Consider the following 23,938-nt stretch of genomic DNA (forward strand, 5'->3'; position numbering starts at 1 on the left):
TTGCCATCTTGTTTCATCATTCTCAACTTAAAGAAAAAAAAAAAAAAAAAAAAAAATACGGAAAGGAAAGTTAAATGATACATAATATTTAGTTAAAGCTTTCTGCAATATGTTCTAGCAATTTTTATCAATTATCATTATTATTAATTATATAATTATTATCAATTTATTCTTATAAAAAACGGACTTAAGCAGTACTTTCCCAGTCTTCCTTTCAAATTTACAAAGAGCAATAGGAATTCTTCACATCTTGCAACAACTCAGCCAAGAATAGTGAAAACCAGAACTGCAAACTTGAACATGAATTTCACCTTCCATCACAGCCCAGGATGCAGCGCGGGACAGGTGAGGGGGAGACGGGGCGGCGGGGCAGCAGACCACTCACCCTCACTAGCTAGCTAATGCACACCACCTGGCCACCCTCGATCCCTGGGAGAGGTGAGGGAAGCACAGGGAGGGGGTAAAGGTACACAGACCATGGTAGCTACATAATGAAACACACCTGCTTGCCCTCATCTACACCTTAACTGGACACACCAAACACTTGACTTCAGGAATATACACTAAGATATCGTAGTAAAAAGATGCTAAGTATCTCATCACAGGGGACGCTGCCTCTATGAAAACTCCACCCCATTAATCCACACCCACAAACACTCCACACTGAAAGACTTCCCCTATAAGAATAATCCCTCATCCTGTACAGTTTTCCAATTTCAGGAGGGAAGTTTCAAGACATTTATCCTTCAATTTTTGTCTGTTTTCTTTATTCTGTTTAGGACCAGCATTTCAGTGGGCCTTTTTCTGTCCCTTTTAATTTTGTTGCCAGTGTTCATCCTACATAAAAAAGTCTAGTATTGGGGAATTAATACTAGTATGGTACAGGAAAGAGAGAAATGGAGTCAAGAGGAGGAAGAAGATAGGAAGAAGGAAAGGAGTCATGAGGAAGAGGAAGGAAGAAGGAAGCAAGGAGTCACGAGGAAGAGGAAGAAAGAAAGGAGGGAGGGAGTAGGCAAAATGTGGAATAAAGAAGATTGAAATTAAAAGGAAGGAGAAAGAAGGAGGCATAGAATTTGAAAGAAAGTAAGAAAGTTTGCATAAAAAAAAACTATCAAATCAAGCGAACAAATTTTGGTAGCGGAAATCTTACAGGTGGAATATTTACGAGTGAAAATTTACTTGGGGGAATATTACGCTATACAGGCTGAAAGTTGCACATCCTACAAAGACCCCTACAGCTGGCCACTCCACACAGCATTCACTTATTGGAGGAAGGTGTCAGTTTAATATAATCTCGGCACATTGGGAAGGTGTATGTACGCAGCAAAGAAACATTGAGAAGATGCACGCCCTAGGTAGCAAATAGATGATGTTGCTCTATGTAATGTCAGTTTCTGGAGAAGTGAGGTTTAGATTCCCACACGTTGCTTTTTTTGCTGTTTAATTTTTATCTCCATTTTGGGCCTTTTTTCATGTTTCAAAACACAAGAAATTAATTTAAAGTCATGATTTCCTTAGTTAGATGAAAATAGAGTAGAGAACATATAATTTTCAACCTCATTCTAAACTTTTTATGCTCTAGACACACATGAAAAAAGTTTAAAGTATACTATATATCAAAATCAGACAAAAGTTAATTAAAAACAATTGTCATAAAGTTTTAAGTTATCATAAATTTTTCCATCTTCTCAGTCTTGCAAAAAATATATCAAAGCAACATTTCACAAGGTCATTTTGATTGTTTTGTTTTCCTTTTAAACTGACAAAGAATAGGAGGAATTAGTTACATCTTACACTTGATTCAGATAAGACAGAATTGAGACTTAAACTGTATACACCCTCTCATCCTAATAGAGAAGAAAAGGCTACAAGTCATGTTTCCTCTACACTGCAGAACACGCCACACCAATGCTAGTCTAACAAGGAGAGTCTGAAAGTTTATCCGTGACTAGAGACTTAAAGGATAACAGTTTGGATTCCTGGTGACTAGAACTCAATGCTTCCTCTGATGAACCGCGAGAAGCAAGACTCTTTAGCACGTTTGTTTATTGCACAGCGTGAGTGGTGGCTGGTCCAGAGAGCTTCTATACACGGTTCTACTATGGAAATATTAACAAAATTTCTCAAGTTCAAGACATTTTTTTTTCTGGTACACTTAAAGAAAGGCTAAATGTTTGCTACTGAAATGTTATAGAATTTCTGCAGTTTGAGATTTTTTTTTTTTTTTTTTGTATACGATAGAAATATTAATGAAATTTCTCAAGTTCACAACCATTTTTTTTCTGGTGGATTAAAAGAATAGCTAAATGTTTGTTACTGAAATATTAATAGGATTTCCGCAGTTTGAGAATGTTTTTTTTTTGTTTTATATATCTATGATGAAAATATTAGTGAAATTTCTCAAGTTCATGACCATTTTTTTATGGCACACTAAAAAAATAGCTAAATGTTTGCTATTGAAATATTAATGGGATTTCTGCAGTTTGAGTATTTTTTTTTACATGTTAACGCTGGAAATATTAATAAGATTTCTGAAGCTCACGACCATTTTTGTTTTAGTTCTGGTGGACTAAAAGAATGGCTAAATATTTGCTAATGAAATGTTAATGGGATTTTGCAGTTTGAGAATGTTTTTTGTATATGTCTACGATAAAAATATCAATTAAATTTCTCAAGTTCACGACCATTTTTTTTTGTTTGCTAGTGAAATATTAATGGGAATTCTGCAGTTTGAGAATGTTCTTCGGTAATCAAAAGGCTAGCTAAGTAGTTACTATTGAAACATTAACAAGATTTCAACAGGTTAAAATAATTGTTTTCTGAGTTATTAAAAGAACTACAGACTTTCTCCCTTAAGGAAATTATACAACACTGACATGCCTTGAACATTTGGGGGTGAAATACAAATGACTGAACCAGATACACCACAAAAATATTCAACATTTCCTCAAGATATACAATTATACACTTCATTATTAATTTACAGGTGAAAAAGACAACTCGTATCTCCCTGTATAAAATCCTGTCAGTCGTCACTTGATGTAGAGCTCACCACCACCATCATCACCATCAACATCACTACTATCACTACTAGCATCTTTATTTTCTTTACTCATTCACTGCCATCACCACTACCACTACCAACATCTTATCTTGTTTACTCATTCCCTACCACTATCACCACCATCATCACCACCAATACTATCACTACCACCATCTTCATTTTCTTTACTCATTCACTGCCATCACCACCACCACCACTACCAACATCTTTTTAACTCATTCACTACCACCATTACAACTACCATTTCCAACATCTCTCATTTTTACTCATCTACCACCATCACCACAACTACTACTATCTCTATATATCTCTTTACTCCTCTCTTCCTTTCTCTCTCTCTTCTCTCTCACTATTCACTCTGGCTGACCAAAGCACCACATTTCAACATTTGTATCTACTTTTCAATCTATTCTGCACAAAATTTCTGGTATCTTTTATCTGGTGGTGTAAATTAATGTACATTGCTTTCTTTCTTCATATATTCAGATCAACTTCTATTCTTTCTCTTATACATTTACATATTTTTCTCTATATTTATCTAACACAAATTTTTCCTTTCTCTATTCTCTATCTCTTTTTTTTCCTAGCATAGTTGCAGTTAAATGTTATGTTTTTTCCCTTTCACAAGTACACCAAATATAGTTTTTCTCTATTCCACATTCACATCAAATACTTTTCTTTTCTATATTTCTATCAAGCATTCTTTCTCCTTTCTACATTTACACCATTTTCTCTTTTCATCACATTCACATCATGTCTTTTTTCCTTTCACATTCAGTTACAATTGTTTTCTCCCTTCACATCCACACCAAACATTTTTTTTTCCCTTCCCACATTCAAAGTCATATATCTATTTCCATCTTCCATGTTCTCATAATCTAATTTAATTCTCCTCTTTACATCCTCACCAATAAATGCTACATAAAGATCAAGATTAACAAAAACACTACTAACTTTCCAACTAATGCTCACAGTACAACACTTCCCTAACATTCCATAATAATTAATTCCCTGTAATATTCAGTGAGGCAGAAACCTGAGCCATCCTAAAAGAAAAAACAAAACATTATTTATACCTAATTTATCATGTCTTTCTGTGTGAGGGTAACCATGAACTGAAGTGATGAGAGGTAATTCAGTCTTTGATCTTTTTTAACAGTACGGTGCAAATTGTTTTACCTGAGCAGTTTATCTTTACAAGGTGACTTAGGATACATTGTACTGCCCAATACTGCTGAAGGTTCTGTGTTCCTATTGGTGGGAAATACATGTTCTCCGAGTGGATGCGTCTCATCGCCACACACACACACACACACACACACACACACACACACACACACACACACACACACACACACACACACACCTTGCTTCACTCCACCTCTGATTGCCTGAAGCTTCCTTGCAAGACAGGATAGAGACTCATGCTCCCTAAAGTTCAGCTCTCTCAAGACTGCTTTCAAGGGTGAGTGTTCCTCCCTGGTGGTGGACCATTGTCCTTGTCACAGCCACCACTGGAGCCACACACACGTCCTTGACATCCACAGTCACTTACGCTGGAGCCTGTTAGATGCAGCCAAGATAGTGCTGGAACATTGAAGAGCAAGAGCCTGAATGTTTTTTGTTACACGCAAAGTCTCACTCTGGCTGACAAACCCACACAGGTATTTCTTGCCACAAGTAACACAGAATTGTATCATACTTGTACAATGGAGCATAACAAAGTAAGACTGCAAAGACCACCATACCTCACATTCTTATGCACTGTACTTCATCACCACCACAATCTTTCTTCTTTTCTGAGAATCAGTTAGGTTAGGTTAGCTTCAGTTAAGAAGGAAAAAGTAACAGCAGTAATGATGCACAGAACAATAAGGCAAATGACTTTACTAATCCCTATGAGTGCTTGTGAAGAGGTCCATTTGAATAACCTTTGCCAATTTCATTAAACAAAAATCAAACTGTTTGTACAAAAGAAAACCCCACTAAATATTTGATTACCTGCACGGTGAATGTTATCTTTCACAATTATAACATGGATCTATACAAGAGCACTTTATGAGGTTGGTAATGGCGGCAGTCAGAGGTGTGGAGACAGCAGTGTGGTGTGAGCAGCTTTGCCGGCGAGAGTGAGACGGAGCGATGTGGTTCTGTAATTCACAGACGAAACAGCACACTCCTCAAGACTGGCGGGAAAACATACACAAATCTTACACCTAATGTCGACTGGCTGAGTAAAACAGCGATGAGTAAACACACGGACAGCACGAGTAACTCACGAGAGAAACAATAATATCAACATCTTAACCGTAGGTGGGTCTGTACATGTATCATTAGTATTATTATTAATATTATTATTATTATTGTTATTATTATTACTGGTAACATGGCTGAGATAAACAGTTCATGAAACATTATGACAGCAGAGAGAGTGAGTCATGGTACTGAACTAACAATCATTACCCATGGAAATGTTACAAAAGTGTTCGGCCATCATCGTCATCATCATCATCATCATCATCATCATCATCATCATCATCATCCTTTGGTATGGAAGCACTTTGATGTGAGTGTCAACAAATGCCCCATGCTCTATGGACCACCTGGCCTCCCTCTGGCAAGACTGGTTCACTAAGGGAGGCTGTCCATTGTTTGACTGTTGTGGTGGTAACACCTGGCCAGACACAACACTGCAGCAGCAGCAGCAGCACACACTGTCCACACACAATTAACAGAGAGCACACTTTGGTACAGACTTTGGTACACACACATTGGTACACTATGGTACACAATCTCCTTCCCTTAAACTCTAACACTATGAGGACAAACAAATAAACATCCTTTGGTAAACAGCTTTGGATAATCTCACTCAGAATAGAATGCATTTTTGATATTCTGCTTCTGGCAGACTAGAGTGACTCGAGCCGCCACCACCACCACTGCCAGGCAGCTCAGCCACTGCCGGCGTCCTTTCCCTCGCTTGTGGGGGTATGGGGGGGTGGACAAGGGGACATAACCTGCTATAAGAGGCTGTGAGAGGAATCACTATCACCCACAATGCTTATGGTGCACTGCAGAGTACTGGTGATGCCATTAACTTTCCTTTAATTAATGTGAAAGTCAACAAGCTCAGAATTCACAGCTTGGGGCACAGTCATGACATCTAAGCCTCTAGTTCATGCTGGGAGAGAATGTATTATATGTATGGTATGTATGGTATGCAGTCTGGAATTCTCAGCTTCAACTCATAATCTGCTGACTATCTTTTACAGGCTGGGGAAAATACACAACTTATAACTCAGCTTTGGAAACATTCACAACTTGTCACTTAACTCATTCTTAGCTGGGAATTGTGTAAATGTAATTCTCAACTCCAGCAATGTAACTACTCTTAATAATCTCCCTGAAGGAAACATAACCCACCTTCAGAAACACTTGTATGATTCTGACTTCCCACGTTAAGCTGAGAAAATAAAGCTGGGAACTGTATACATGGAATTCTCAAATCCAGCAATATAACTCTTTTAAATCAGGCTGAGAAACATACACAACTTCCCACCTTCAGAAACACTTGTATGATTCTAACTTCCCACATTAAGCTGAGAAAAGAAAGCTAGAAACTATAGACTTCTCAGATCCAGCAACCCTTTTTAATCAGGCTGAGAAAACATAGATAACTTCCCACCTTTAGAAACACTTGTATGATTCTGACTTCCCATGTTAAGCCGAGAGAAGAAAGCCCTATCACACCTCCATAATGACACACCATAATACCGTCACCTTCACCTTGCAACACACGATGATGACGGTAACACGACCATCAGTGTCATCAATAGTCTACCCATCACCTCGACTCGTAAGCTCATCGGGAGACAGACAATAGTATCAAACAGGGAAATGGTAACTTATATACATCCAGGCGGAAAAACTTCAACAAGGGAAACATTACTGGAAATTCTACCGATCTCACACTATTACAAGACTGAATGCCGAACATCCAAGCGAATAATGTATAATATTATATCTTTGGTTTGGCGTCTTAACATTCATCAAATGGGCGAATAGTTGAATGTGGAAATGAGAACACTAAACACTGCTAAGATCTGGAGGTTGACAGGGATGAGAGGGATGACACTGGATGCTTTTGAACTAATACAAGAGGGCATTGTGGACAGAGTACGTATCAATGTTATACAGATGAGCCAGTGTGGGAGCATAACAAGTGGTTGGCTCATAGGGCAGTGGAGAAAACACTCACATAAACACACACACATACATACTCACATACATTCATAACAGAGGAAAATGAATGATAAATTGATAGAAATAGGAGATAACTGAATTTGACATACACACATACACATAACTGAAGAAACTAAGAAGAGATAACTAACATACACACACACACACACACAACATTCACCAATAGGAAAAAAAAAAAAAAAAAAAAATGTTACAAGAAAATGAAAAACAAACAATATTCATAAAACAAGACAAAAAACAAAATAGAACTTGACATAACAAAATTCACACACACACACACACACACACACACACACACACACACACACACACATACAGGGAGTTACCGCACAGGTTATACACAGGAAGAGGAGGTGTCTGGGGTCTAGACGTGCTGGATGTATTCTGGGTTGAGGAAAGAGAAGCCCGTGAACTCAGTCTGGTCCAGGTTCATCATGAAGAGCTTGTCGGTGGGTGTCAGTTCAGTCCGCTCCGACGTGAACTGCTTGTCAAAGTTACTCACATCTTTCCTGTGACGCTGCATGGGAAAAATAAGCAATGGTAAGTTTTTTTTCTTTCTCTTTTTTATGTATATCTAAGTTGTTTTATTCCTTCATTTTTTCTGCTCTTAAAAACTATAATTTAGTCAATGATATTTTTTCTCTCTCATATATATATATATATATATATATATATATATATATATATATATATATATATATATATATATATATATATATATATATATCCTATATATAACCTAATATTTTTCCTTTTTTTCATATCTTTTTTTTACTTTTCTTTTTAAACTTCTTTCATATTTCTTTTTTTCTATACATGTCTAAACTTAGTCAATAATAATGACTTTTCTCTCTCTATATATATACCTAAGTTGCTTTTTTTTCCTTTTTCATATTTTTCATTTTTTTTTATAGCTTCTTTCATACCTTCTCTTTTTATTTGTATCTAAGCTTTTTTTCCTTGAGTTTTTCCTTTTTCATAAGATTTCTTATTATATTTTTTTTTTCATTTTCTTAATTTGTAAGGCATTTTTTTTTTTAAACATTCCAATTTTTTTTTTTTTTTTTTGAGATGTTTGTGTGTTTATCCAGCTGTAAGTGTGGTTTGGTTCTGGCAATACATTTACATTTACCCATTACTATTATTATTAATATATCTTTATATCTATATCTATCTATCTATCTTTCTATCTATCTACATATATATATATATATATATATATATATATATATATATATATATATATATATATATATATATATATATATATATATATATATATATATATATATATATATATATATATATATATATATATATATATATATATATATATATATTGCTTCATATCTTTACCTATACATTTATTGTGTTTTATTAGTTATTTCCAATTTGTAAAGTCATGAACATCAATTCCTTTTAGTCATATTCAATTAGTTACTTTCTTAACCACTGCAAGATATTAATTTAAGCAACAGAATGGACTCAAACTTGGATTAACAGATCTGAAAGGGATTAAGTGGAAAAACAACATTGACAACAACCTTTAACATAGTCATGAAATATTAATAGATTGTGATTAAGAAAAAAAAAAAAAAAAAACCTTTAACATATTCACAAGATATTAATAGATTATGATAAAAATAAATGAATAAATAAAAAAGATGAATAAATATGCACTAATACCACACACTAACCTCCATCAACATTTGGCCTAACTTTAGCATAACTAGCAAAACTAAGCATTCTCATGAACAAAAGCACTTGACACATACTATTATCTATCATGCATAAAGCCTTGCAAGATGAGACAAAGTAAGCAAATATTAACTCTCTCAAGACAAGGAAATGCATCACTGATTTTATTACCTCTGCTAGTCAAACAGTGGAGAGCAAACAAGCATCACAAGTTACTTACCGGTAAATTGTAACTACCACCATCAATACAAAGCTGCTGTTACCTGTTAAAAGACGGTTAAACTTCACCTCACACACACACACACACACACACACACACACACACACACACACACACACACACACACACACACACACACACACACAGATTTAAGCACAATATTAAATTCTTGCTTTACCTACTAAGAGTATTAGACCACACCTAACACACTCTCTCTCTCTCTCTCTCTCTCTCACACACACACACACACATCTAGAGACCCAAACACAGTAAAAATCTCTTGTTTTACCTACACTCATTCACACATGTCACATACCTGCAGAAAAATAAATAAATAAAAAATACAGGTAAAACAAGACCTTTCTCCGTTAATGAGACTGTCATCCTACACCTGTCACTTGCATACCTGTCACTCACACACACCTGACATACACCTACAGGCCCACACACATTTAGTACAGAATCCTTTCATAGCACCTGTGATAATCTCAGGTGCTACACTTACAGTAAATTAATTAGTCTGTTATACCTGTAATTTATTTTGTCTTCCTTATTTTCAAGTGGCTTTATACACTCATATACTTGATCTTTCTTTTAGTATCCTCTATGTCAGTCTGGTTCATTTGTTTCTACTGCATTTTGTGTTTTCTTTAATTTCAAGTTACCTCATGTACTTCTATATCTATCTCTATGCTTTTTCTTCATATATAGTCTGTAGTCTCAATCTCTTTCTTATACCAATACTTTTCTATATACTTACAATTTCATTTTTTGTCTATATTTTTCTTTCTTCATACTATACTCTCAACTTCTTTCCACCAATACCCACACTTTTCCTTTCTATTTTTAACCTCTTCTCTTTAAATTCTCTACTTTTCTATTTTAACCTCGTCTCTTTAAATTCCCTACTTTTCCTTTCTAACTGAGCTGCCCTGTGTGGTATTGCTGGCCTGGTATATAGGTAGATGTAAATAGATTAACATGACACTACAACCATAATTTTTCACCTTTGTTCCTCCTTTCCTTGCTTCCAACACTACTTACTACACAACCATTAGTGCTATGCCAAGTTACTGGTGCTGACTACACAACCTGCTACATGGGGAGTAGCTGTGCTGGCTGACTGAGTGTATGAGTGTCAATGGGATTAATGATGAGTCTGAGTGTGGTGTATGAGTCTGGGCTGCCCACATGTGACAGCCAGCTAAGTGTTTAAGTGATAGTTTATATCAAGAATCAAGGTTTTACATATTCCCTGGAGTGTGAAAAAGGTCTCATTGCCTAACACTGCTCCCTTCATCTTTGCCTCTAACACCACCTGTCCTCACAATTCTTAACAGTAACAGCACACGCCACTAATTCTCAGCATAACCAATAATGTAGTAAGTTGTTTCTTAAGGTATAAGTCTGTACAGAACAGCCTCACCTCACACCTTCCTCAAAATACCCAGAATCCTTCACCATCTGCAGTACTTATATCTATTTTCCACTGAGAGGAAACATAATCAAAGCACTAAGAAATATTTTTGTTTTATTAACTTATATAATTTATAATTTTAAAGTTTGACAACTGGGGGCATTAATGGATAAATTGATGGTCATAACATTAGGCTAAGCCAAAAAGACAGTCCGTGGATATTATGAATCTGACCTGCCAGATTGAGAGAGGGCCAAACACAGTGGGCACCAGCAGCCTCGGTCCCTCTGGTGAGTTGCTTCCCTGAGGACCTCTCTGTGACTTAGCGGTGGGTGGGAGTGTTGGGTCAGCGTGTTATACGGTATACAAACTAGACTAACAGTTCAAAGTGGAATATGATGCTAAGTCACTTTAGAATGTAAAATTTCTTCACTAACACACCCATAAGTATGCTACCTTGGCCATGCACTCGCTACTGACTGCATAACGCGCTTACTTCTCTTAAACCGGATATGCTTTATAAAAATAAACACTGATACCAAAACATTACAATAGTATTCTCTTAGTAGAATCTGTAGTATTGGGTCAACAACATTAACTAGAATGATTGATGGGAGTTTCCTAATGATTCTTTCTTCTTTAGCTACAAAACTGTAATCAGGGGCTCACTCACTGCCACCCCCTCTACTAGGAATGTCCTCCATACCTGCCCTCTGCCTGCACCGCCGCCCCACAGCCCCTGGTGCTGCAGGACGCGGCACACCACCACCACACGCAGCACCGCCACCACCCTGCTGCTGCGGTGAAACCCTTGCCACACACAACAGCTCGACACAGTCTCGGCAACACCAGACAATGCATCGTGGCTTAAGTGTGTTCAGGTTTGGCTTCATGTGAAATGAATGTGTAACTCACCTCCCATCAAATTTGTTGCCACCTTAGTGACTGAATTTGTGTGGCAGTAATTATGGTTTGTGTGTTAGGAGTGAGTGGTAAGTGTGCTTTTCAGTAGTGAGGGTGGAGTGAAGGCCGAGGCTGTGCCAAGTGGGTGGCGGCGGTGCGTCCCTCTACACATTCCTTGCCTCTGTTCTTCATCAAGGAGGTTTACACACACACATCAAGATTTTGGCGACTTAAGATAAAAAATCATAAATAATCTCTATAATTCAAGGTAATATCAATAAATTTCACGAGTCTTGTGTTTTAAAATGCTGGTTAAACAAAGAAAATTTTCTATGTTGGTTAGTTGAACCAAAATTATGCTTTCTTTTGTGCCATTTCTTGAATTACTAAGAGTAAGAATATTTGTTTTGTGCATTCTTCATACAACCTTCACTACAACTTACGTCCTTCAAGACTTGACCTAACTAAGCTTTACTTTACGTACTTATTGAGGCTAAATGCATTACTAATATAGTACATTTAAGGTTCTGAGTGCCACGGGACTGACCATTCTCACATCAGCTAAACATCAATATACCAAACAGACACCAAATACTGAATGTAAAAATGCCACCAAACAGGATGACAGGGCTGGGTTGGAGGGGGGTGGAGAGATGGGTGTAGTACTGTATTTAGTCACGTATCAGCACGTCATCTACACACACCTTCCTTTTTTAACTTTTGGTGGTAGTGACTGAGTATGTAACGCAGTATTTGATGCATATAAGCTAAACCTATTATAAGATTAAACGGTGCGGTGTTGGGTTAGGTTAAGCTGAGACCATCCCAGTGTGGGGTGACCTCGGGGACTCGGAAGCTCACGGCAGTCTTCCAACCTTCAGGCTCAGAAACATTTATCGTCACTGTCTGATTGTGGAAATGGAATGTAATGGAAGTGCATCAAACCTTCTCCTTCAGTTTGCTTCAGTCTACGTCTAAAACATCGGGACGCACACACCACGTTTTCTTTAGTTTTGTCCAGCGGTGGATAGACTGCGTGTTTGAATCTTTACAGGGAGACGCAAAGAATGTCGTGTGCTCGTTATCCATATGAGTAAAGGGTCACAACAAACCACTGTGAGTTATTGTACATTACTATACAAGCCTAGCATTACGAGGGCAAAGCAGACTGGCGGGGAAAGGTTGCAGTTATCTCCGAGTGGTGAACGTGCCAGCGACAGTCACATCAAGACTCCGGCGTGTGGGAGGCAGCGGGCAGTCAGAGCCGCCGCCGCCACCGCCGCCGCAAAAGTTCGAGGAAGAGTGGAAGACGAAGGGTTTACTCATAAAAGCATCACAGAGGCCAAAATTGCTTAAATGTGCATTAATAATATACAACACGGTGATCAAATGCCTTAAAAGTTTACACTAGTATTCCTCTTTAAGAGCGTCAAGCATAATTATAATATGGTATAATTTAAAATACAACAATGGTATATACGTACTGCAACTTGTTAATAAAAAGCTAACTTGCTCTAAGTCATATATCATCTGAGACTAATAATACTAAATGTCACTTAGTACGGCCGTCACAAAGCCTAAAGAACAAGAATACTCTCAGCGCTTACTTAACTACTAAACCAACGACTAAACCTGTAGTAGTAGACTGGAAACCTTTGCTTAACCTTACGTATCTGTACCAAGCAACTCAAGAAACGCAGGAAGTCATCTAGAGGGACAACAGCGCTACATTATTCCTTTATCACACAGTTTTGGCGTACGAAAACACCCTTGGTTTTTTTTTGTAGGGACCGAAACGAGCCACAAGTCAGCGCAATGCTCCGAGTCTGTGCTGCCGGGTGCTGGTGTGACGAGGGCTGCGTGGCGCTTGTCCTGACACGCCTAGCTACTGAACTGTCTGGTGGGGTGTGAGTGAGGGTATTGGGGGGCCTGAGCGAGCTGTTAACCCTTGCTAAGCCCTAGAATATTCTGATTGAAGACTTATATACCTGGGCTCATCAGTCGCATGGACAGCGGTAATGGAAGAGTGTATCAGAATATGCCAGGGTTTGGTGGACACTTATGGATTCCCTCATGCCCTGCAATGCCCAACACACGGCGAGACAAGGACCGCTAGTGCTACTCTCCAAAGAAAACGCTCCCAAAAAACACCACAAGGGACTAATATAATCTGAGTATCGCTGGTACTTGAGCGTGGAATTAATGGTGATTTACGAGGATTTGCTACGGAAGATGCTAGTCTCAGGTGACGGCGACAAGGTGCGACGTCAGCCATTGTCACACCCTAAGCTAGAATGTGCCTGGGTATAGACGGCCACAACGCGATGGCCAGTCAACGGAGCGCTACAAGGGTGACGCACTGCGGGAACTATTTAAGATGTCAGTGTGTGCCTTCCTCCTAATCTAAAGTGGAATGTTCTTAGCTCGACTCTCCAAGGTTAGGTGTGAGTGCGTGTGCCTGGAGGTGTTCACGGGTCACTTCTTGTTTTCCTTGGACACAGACAGGCACACCAGCCACACCCCAGCACACCCGCACCTCAGACAGTGCTATGCCACCACCTCGTAGAGCACAGCATCGTGGAAACTTAGCGATAACAGAAAACGTGCATTGTCCTCAAAGAATGTTGGTGATGCACTGATGGTTGAATTCCTGGCGCTAAAACGACATCCAGAGCAACAAAATGTGCATGTTTATATATATATATATATATATATATATATATATATATATATATATATATATGTATATATATATTTTTTTTATCTAACTCTTGTAACATGAGAGAAGACACACATTGCTTAGGAACAGCGACAGTGACAAATCTCCACGTGCAGGGAATTCAAAGATACGTCAAAATGTAGTTGGCCCATGAAATTCTCTTCAGTGTAGTAACCACACGCACACCACACCCTCCACACCCCCTCTAACGGTCTCAAACACTGGCCTGCACCCCGCTAGCACGACACACACAGGGCGGCAGCGGGCGGCGTGAGGGAAGCCAGGACGCGCCCGCCGCCGCCCCTCGTGTCATCAGGATGAGCAGAGCAGTACTTGGGTCTTGTTTCTGGGATGTGGTGTGTGTGTGTGACGCGGCGTGCTGGTCTGCCTGACTCCCTATCGCTGGCAAGCTGGCTAATGGTACGTAGTAAGACTTGGCGGAGAGCAGCGGGGACACACTGAACACATATACACACACACGCCGAGATGCTGTGGTCCACGGCGGTGTCAAGACATGGGACGACGCGATCTTTCATTACTACGGAAGGTGTTCTGCTACACACCAAACAAGAATTCAACCACCACAGTGTTTAGGAAATAATGGAAAGGAATCTGAACTTATGTGCTAATCGTGTTACTGAGTTACATGCTACACTTATGGGGCTTGATGAGAGAACGACTACACGCGCCGGCTGGCAAGAGCAATATTTGTGCAAGTTTGGCACTTGTCAAAACAGTGGCCTTCACTTGAGGGGTTTAACACTAAGCCGAGTGGTCGAGCCGTGGAGCCGAGGACTCTTCTGTGCCTCTGAGGGAACCAACACCACGAAGGCGTCTCTGAACCTTCCTTTCTTCCCTCCGCCCGGCGCTGTGCTTCACTGCGTGTCTCCATCACCTCACCAACTCGCTGACGTGACACGGGTCGAGAGTCAAGCACCTCCTCGGTCCTCCTCGACAAGCCAGACACTCGGAGCGACACCTAGACATACACGGAGCTACGTCATGTTCTATGGTGAGGCGTGCAAGGCGGGTCGGAAGCTACGAGTACTTGACACTTAAGTAGGAATCCACCATCACAACGCGGCGTGTCACGGCTTGCTACGCACTAAGCAACAGACACGAGTACGAACGGAAGCGGAGGAAACGATCTGCGTCAAGACTACCGTGTGGGTCAGAATTTGATGACTTTTTTTTTTTTCACTACACCGGCGAGGATGAAGCGTCTGGAATGAGTGGCTCTGACGACTGAACAACTTCAAATGAGTCACAAACGACAATTCTGGAGACAGTTGGTCCCCATGAGATGTCACGATTTTGTGCGGCCAGAGACCAACACCTCAAGAACCATTCACACACGTACACTCACACATACGCACACTCACACGGACAGACGCAGAGCTATTTCCCGACACGAATGCAGTGGTAATACTTGACAGACAAACGAACACACACTGTAAATACAACATGAATCACTAAAGGTTCCTGTAATCGCAGAGACGAACATCTAAACTGGAGACAAGGACAACACACCACTTCACCACATACCCTCACAATAAAAAAAAGGAAAAAAAAATCCAGTCTGTCTAACTCAAAATGAACTGCAATGGGGTACAGCAGCCAGGCCTCATTTCATGGACCACAATAACCGGGCCATGTTGAGTGGACCAAGGGAACCAAGCCTGGCTGATTGGGAGGAGTGATGCTAAATGGGCCAAAGGGATGGCCACCTGTACTATTGAGTTATGGATGCTGCAAGACACACCCCTGAACTGAGGCAGCCCGGGAGAGTCGCCACTAAGCACACCATGAGGGAAGAAAAAGAGGATGAAAAAAAAAAAAAAAAAAAAAAAGTAAAAAGAAGAAATATGCAAGAGAATAAAAGAGAAGAATGAAGAGTAAAAAAAAATATATATATACAAGAGAATAAAAGAGAGAAATAAGACTGTAAACCTTGAGACATTTACTACAAGGAGAACAAAGAATGAAGAGGAGAAACAAGAAGGATGAGAAGTTGAAATCATGAAGAAAAAAGGCAAAGACAAATAGAAAAAAAGTTAGAAGCTTTAGAAATTCACTATAAAAACTAAAGAAACAAAGGAAAAGACTAAAGAAATAAAAACTTAGATCACCACAGAGAGAAAGAGAACAGAGGATAAAAAAGAAAGAAGAGGCCAAGAGAGAAACAGGATGAGAAATAGAGGAAAGGAGGAAAAGCAGAAGGATGAGGAATTAGAAAGGAGAGTGAAAAATAAGTAAAAAATTGTTAGGTTAGGTTAGAGAGTTTTTCTCATGAATGGTCAGCAGCTGACATCCAAGATAAAATTTGGTCCAACAATACACAGAGGACAGATTAATGGGAGAACCAAACTCACTTGACAATTACAATTCATATGATAAAAGGAGCTTGTCCCTAAATGGTCCATGCCTCTGTTCCCTTCTGGTGGGTGTTGAGTGACACAAGCGGGAGTGGCTATGCAAATGATCCTATTCAGTGATGCTAAACACCTATCAAGTCTATACCAGACCATCACCAGCCTTACACTACAGGCTTCAGCTTACGGCCAGCCTGGGAAGTGAGAATCTTAACCTGCCCAGTAACTCAGTGAAGATTTAATACTACCATAGATTACTTGGTTATTCATCTGGGTTCCCTGCCAAACCTGAGTGAGTAAATGTCGCCTGGCAGTGAAAAAAAACCTCCTCCGGTGATCACGTCCACGAGAACAAACAATGAATCCACAATAAGGGAAAGGGAGGTAAGGGAAAGCAAGCATAACACGATGTCTTCCACCGACTGCCGGCAGGTGGAGTGAAGGAGTCTTTTCAGGTGCCAACTTCATCGGGGTAAGGCGGGGAATCCAGTCTTGGGATGATGGGAGTTAGGGAAGAATGAGTCAGTCAGGACACATGGCAGCCCTGCTAACCCTCGGCCTGAGGCGCCAAGGGTGTTGAGACGAGGGGGAGGCGGAGAGAGTAGGCAAGCAACCCCGGCGAGCCTGCTTAGTCCTCATTGAAGAGCTGATCCACATTGATGGGGCGGTAGAAGGGGTTGGTGTAGGTGAAGGCGTGGAATGCGTCGGGGTCCAGGTGCTCCATGATCTTCTTGTCTGCTGGTGAGAACTCCAGGCGGGCGTTTCGGAAGACTGGGTCAAAGTTTTCTCCCAGGCGAGGGTTGCTCTGTGGAGAGACCATCACCATGGGGCCCTGTCCAGGCTGGCAGCATACAGGCCACTGCCAGCCGCCGCCAGCCACCCCAGCCACTCTCCCTCGGTTAGTGACCCTGTGACGCTAGCTAGCCTCTTGTGGCGGAGAAAACCTTGATGGCTCCAGCAGGACAGAGTGAGACAGTGACTTGGGAAGCAGAAGACCACACCACAGAACCCAGACATGGTAACAGTGGAAGGGGAAATATGACGGAAGAATGACACATGAACCCAGGCGTGGCACAGCACAGGAAGGAATAACCCAAGAGTTACATGTAAACCCAGGAGTAACAAAATAGAGGGAAAGTGTAAGCAAGACACCAGATTAACCCAAATATTACATAAATAGAGAAACTGATTGAAAAATTAAACAAACAGAAATGAAAGTAATGTTAGTAATGTATGCAAATGTGTAGGTTAATATTCTAACTCAGACATAATAATAAGGAGAACATTCATGGTTTAGTGGAAAATAAAATAAAAAGATACAAAATAAAAAAGTAAATACCAAATTATACACTTTTAAAAGCACAAAGTTATAAAATCAGTGAGTGAAAGTCTTTTAGAATAATAAAGTGGTGATGATATGAGACAAACTTACATCATGAAACCAAAATGAAAGAAATTAATCAACATAAGATTACATTTTCTTTGTTAAAAATTTCAAAGTTACTGGAATGCATTGATTAAGAAAACAGACATAAAGAACAAAACAAAAGGAGAGAATAGAATAAAAAAGAAACAAGATTAAGAAAACAAAGAACAATGCACTAGATAAAAACAATAATAAGTAAAGAAAGGAATATTTGACACAACACAAAATACACACACACATATAACATGTTTGGAAAGAAGGAAAATCTTGAAAGTAAAAAATAACAAAAGAAGAAAAGATCAATCAAAATAACAATACTGATAAATAAAGCAAGAAATATTTGACTTAAGAAAAGATGAAGAACTTAGGAGAAAGAAAGGAAAATATAATGAATGGAAAAGAAATAAATTAACTGAAAGCAAAAAGAACAATAAAACTAGCAATAGTGATAAATTGAAGAAATATTTGATACAAGAAAACAAAAACCGAAGGAAATAAGAAAGAAACATTTGACACAAGAAAACAACACAAACTGAGGAGCATGAAGGCAGAAAAACAATGAACAGAAACGAAATGGCTAATGGAAGCAGAGAAAAGCACTAAAATCATGATAAAGTAGGAAATATTCAACACAAAAGCATTTACACATTTGAAGACCTCACTAGTAAGATTATATTCCTCAAAAAATCACACAGAGATAACCTGTAATAATAATAAACACACACTAATCATACCTAACAATAAAGACTTCATTGGCTTAACTATCCAGAGCTTCAAATACCTTAGAACATTTTGAAAACCATAGTGAAAAACAAGACCAGTAATGACACGAGATTTAGTATGGGAAGAATTACTGTTTACTCTTGTTTATTATTGTGGTGTGTTTGTTTGCTCTGTAATTTGATGGCTGCAGCATTTCTCCAGTCTTGTTAAAATGTATAAGTTTCTATCATGATTCTTTAGCACATCACAGATAACAAACTGAGTGACAGAGTAGATGGAGTCTTTGAGTTTGGTTAGCTTTTATTTAATCTCTTTTGGTAGCGGATAAACTGTAGTGCGAGATTACTTTATGATCTTGAAGGACATCAACAACCAACAGACTGATGGAGTGTTGGCAGCATTCTCGTTGAAACAATTCTATTTTAGCTCCATTGATTCTTCTCAGTCTTGACAGAAAGTGGTGCAAATTTATATTACATTTCTCAGACACCATTCATAACAAAAAAAGAATAATCAAATATTGCAAATCTTTTAGTGCTTGCAGTTTGATTTTAGTTTTTAGTAAAGACAATTTTATTTAAGTCTTTCTCTGCTCTTAAAGTATGATACATGTTTATACAATAACCTTGAGAGATGCCACCACCAACAATGAGAGTGATGAAGCATTCCACATCTTTCAGTGGCTGTTGTTTCTTTAGAACAGTTTTGATGTTAAGCAAAAGGAATCACCGTGTCATTACTGGTCACTGGAGAGAGGTCTGTGTTCTGAAATGTTCCCATGTTTTATCTCGGCTGCTTTCAACACACTCTAGTGGATGTTGGTGGACTGCTCTAGTGCTTTCATGATCCTGGTGGCAATTTAACAGGCTGAAGTCAAATTTTATTTTTCCAAGAGTGTTTCCAAGATTCTGGTAACAAAGACTTGAGGTTGTCAATGAGAAAAAGAGCAACAAAACATCCATTAGAGACTGACTGATCACAGGTGGCCTTGAAAACAGCGTGGTGAGGGAGGGAACGAAGCATTTGAGAACACGGCCTGTGAGTGCTGAGCAGCAGAGACACAGCATAGTCCCAGCGCTGAGCCGTACAACCACCACCACTTCCCAGCAGGTGAAGAGTTGTTAGGAGACTCATGCATGTTCAGTACAAAAGCTTAACATTAAAGAGAGTAAGCGTGGTGGTTGTGTGACAGAATAACACTAACACAGCAGTCACTTAGAGAACAGAGTAGCAAATGTTATAGACTTTTTAAAAACATGTCTGGCTGATTAGAGAGACAGGAATAAATAAATAGAGATTATATAACAGAATGACAGAAGTATGTACAGTTGTGATCAGATCAGACACACAGGTAGTAATGGTTAAAGACTTCATAAACACATCAGAAATATTTAGAGGAATAAGTATTTAACAGATTGAGAGAAGTATATATAGATCTTTATCACCACCACCACCACCATCACCACCACCACCACTGCCACCACCACCACCACCACCAGAGCACCCAAGCACAAGATCACACAGAGAGAGAACCCAAGCAAAGACAACTGTGGGAGGGGAGAGAGTGACCATTACATCTTTACGGGAGGGAGTTCCATTACACCAGCAGGTCTGTACTCTCAATCACTTCACCGCCACATCCAAACTGTGTTCATCAGACTGTAGTAGAAGTTGTTGACATTTTTTTTTTAGTTTTAAGGATGTTTCTGTGAGTTTTAAAGGCTTAATTGGTTTGGCTGAAGTTTTGAGGCTGTAATGGAAGTTTTTAGGCTTTTTCAAGGATGTTTCTGTAATTTTTAGTGGCAGTTTAGTAGGAGTTTAGTGGAATTTAAGAACATTTTCAACTTTTTCATGATTTTTAGTAAGTTTAACAGGCTGTAGTGAAAGGCAGTGGGGGTTTTCAAGGGTACTTTCATAACTGCAATGACAGTTTAACAAGATCTAAATTATTAGGAGTATTTTTTATCTTTTTTTTATGAACAGTTTAACCAAGACTTAACATCATCAATAGGTAGAAGACCCAGTGAACCCAAGCAACCACCTTCGCAACCACTGAAAATAACCCTGACAACACCAAAAAAGCTTAAGAATCCAGACCTTTGTGCTTTGAGGGGAACATCATTAACTTCTGGACACACTGAAGGAACATTAGTGAGCGAGGGAGGCTTGGGAGAGACTCGGGATGTTCTTAGCCACACAAAACACGAGGGAGGGAAAGATACGATGACACAAGCAGTATCAACACAGCCTCCCACAGGGCTTGGTGGTGCTGTGGGTGTGGGTCAGGGGTGGATGGGGGTGATAAGAAGCTAGAACCATCTACTAGAGTTAAAGGACACAGAGTTTAGTTAGTTGAATTATTTAGGCTTTTAGGTTCCTCCTGCCCCTCCCTGCCCCGCCCCGCCCCGCCCCGCCCTGTCCCGTCCTGACTTAAGGTTAGTTTCGTTTAGTTAGGTTGTATTTTCGGTAACGAGTACATTGAGTGACATGCACCGTCTAGTTTATGGCCACAGTGGAAATTCAGTTGTTTGGTAAGGTTCGGAGTTTAAACGTTGCTGTCACACACACGCACACATACACACAGACACACACACACAGTGAACCTCCTCAACACACAACACAATAAATAAACACAAATCCTTCCCACAGAAATAAATAGCCAGAGTTTACATATTGCTATCACACACACACACACACACACACACACACTGAACTTCCTCTACAATACACAACATGACCAATAAACACACACACTTCCCACAGTAATATGTGCAGTTTATATCTTCTCGTCCTGACACTGTTGCTAGTTTGTCTTTTAACACTGCTACACTAAAATGCATTAAAGTTTCTCCCTATACATAGCAATAACTGTTGAAAGCACTTTTATTTTAGATGGATGTTCTTGAAGTATTTTATCTCATCTTATCTTATCTTATCTCTCTCATTCTTTTCATCTTACTAATGAAGGAGTTATCCGGAACTTTAACTGTTCCTTCCTGTCAATCTAACAAGTGTACTCTATCAAACACCCTTAAAAATGTTGTAAAATTGAAAAAAAATATGACTGCAAAAATTCTGATCACTAAAAACTCAACTGTGTGTAGTGATGTTAAAGAAAAGTATGATTGATATCCTGCTAGCCACTTGGAACACCTTTCCCTAATCACCAATCACTTTGTGGCATCTTTACTTGTGCTACAACCACACCCAATCCTTGAACTACGAAGAAATAGCAAAATTGTATTCTTTTTAGCACTTTCTTGCCGATGGTTATAAACAAAGTACTTCAAGACACAGGCCGAAGAAGTGAAGTGTTTTATTCAGAGGGAGTCACACATAACAAAGGTGAACACTTGGTACAGGACAGCAGAGGAACACAGACAGTACGCAGATGAGTTAATGGTGAGAATGCTACACCACAAAGCAGCGAGCAATGGTGGAATATTGTTTCTGTGGGAAGTCAACCTGGAGGCGACCAAATGATCCAGAGATGACTAATGATAAATAAGACATGTTCTTTCACTCACTGTTCAATGAAGTGTGGATAATGTATTTGTTATGTGACTATGTGTGGTGAACGTGTGGTCAGCTGAAGTGGTGTGTGTTGGCTTAGTGTGGAATGGAAGATGATAGTGTAAAAGTGATCTCAGTGTGGATAAATGAGTGTGGTTTGTGGTGTATTTGTTGTGTATCTGCTCAATGAAGGCTGGGTGATTACAAGGTGACTCAGTGTTGTGTGGTGAGTGTGTGGTTAGCTGCATGGTACGTGATGGCTCAGTGTGGAATGAATGTGTAAAAAGTTATCTCAATGTGGATAAATGAGTGTGGCTTGTTGGGTATTTGTTGTGTATCTTTTCAATGAAGGCTGGGTGATTACAAGGTGACTCAGTGTTGTGTGGTGAGTGTGTGGTTAGTTCAGTGTGGAATGAAAGGTGGGAGTCTAAACCAGTGATCTCAACAACAGAGTGTGGTTTGTTTGTGTACTTTTAAGGCGGTACGCTGGTCAAATGATGTGTTGATGTGCTAGTCACTTAAGATAAAAAGAGAAATATTGAACTACCTCTGTCTCCTACATTGCCAGTACCTCTCTTTCTGTAAACAAATTCAATACTCTGTAGAATAACTTGACAAAGCACATGAAGTTTGCTGGAGTTTGTGATGTAACTATTCCGGCAAGTGTATCTGTTATCAGCTACATGTGTGAGCTTGTTAGAACTGATGCTCCTTTTATCAAATATATCCCAGATTATCATGATTATTGCCACCTTTGATTTACCCACAAAAATTACCCAATCATAATTTTAATCCACAAACTGACACACCTAATGCCCCAATGATTGAAAAATTACACACAAAAAAAAAATATATATAAAAATCTGGCTAATTTAACATGACTCAAAACATGAAACACAGCCAACACACCACCACTGCATCTCACCACAAGCCACACACAGGTCATCATCACCCAACACACACCCAAACACACACACGGTCACTTCAGATCACCTCAGAGTTATGGACAAGGGATCATGAGAACACCTAATAATCTTTCCTTGACCCTACACTCGGAACATGAACCAGACTCGGCAGGTCATGAGTACGGCAGGTCAGGTCAGGTCAACAAACCCCCTGCCTGCTGGTGTTGGTGTCGTAACATTTCCAAAGAGAGCAGAAAATTTTTCCATCTTGGTGTTATTACAGAACGTGGCTCTTGTCTCACTACGGCTGATGAAATTAAGCAAACTAATATTTTTCCTGAGATGTCGAAGTTTGTATTACTGAACCACTTAACCTCTGACTGCTGTGGCCCTTGCATGGCTCCACTTGTTCTGATCTGTTCCTGCACTACCTTATGTTATTTGGGCACATTCCACTGATAATAGGAATGACTATAAAATTTCTCTTAGTTCATGTCATCTTTTACCATTACTGTAGAGACAATTAAGGGGTGAATGGTGGTGAGCAGTCAGATGGTTAATGAGTGGTTAGTTCTTCTCTTACTGGTGTTTCTAGTGTGGTGTTGTGTATTTAACCTCTTGAGTACCAAGACAGGTTTCCATATTCATTCTTCTTACTATTTGGTGATTTCATACAGCTTCAGAAACTCATGTGTGGGATTAAAATAGTGAAGAC

At 39.4% G+C, this 23,938-nt stretch overlaps 1 protein-coding gene across 1 annotated transcript in view; it reads right to left on the reverse strand.

Annotated features, from left to right (window-relative positions):
* Positions 1–10,763: 10,763 nt before the first annotated feature.
* The window catches only part of LOC123511918 (protein kinase C, brain isozyme-like), a 143,393-nt gene continuing 130,218 nt past the window's right edge, over positions 10,764–23,938 (reverse strand). The window contains 1 exon segment of the mRNA XM_045267999.1: positions 10,764–17,461. Within this exon segment, the coding sequence (XP_045123934.1) occupies positions 17,285–17,461 (177 nt within the window). The 3' untranslated portion in view covers positions 10,764–17,284.

Source organism: Portunus trituberculatus, chromosome 4 (genome assembly GCF_017591435.1).
Source record: "Portunus trituberculatus isolate SZX2019 chromosome 4, ASM1759143v1, whole genome shotgun sequence".
Taxonomy (NCBI): Eukaryota; Metazoa; Arthropoda; class Malacostraca; order Decapoda; family Portunidae; genus Portunus; species Portunus trituberculatus.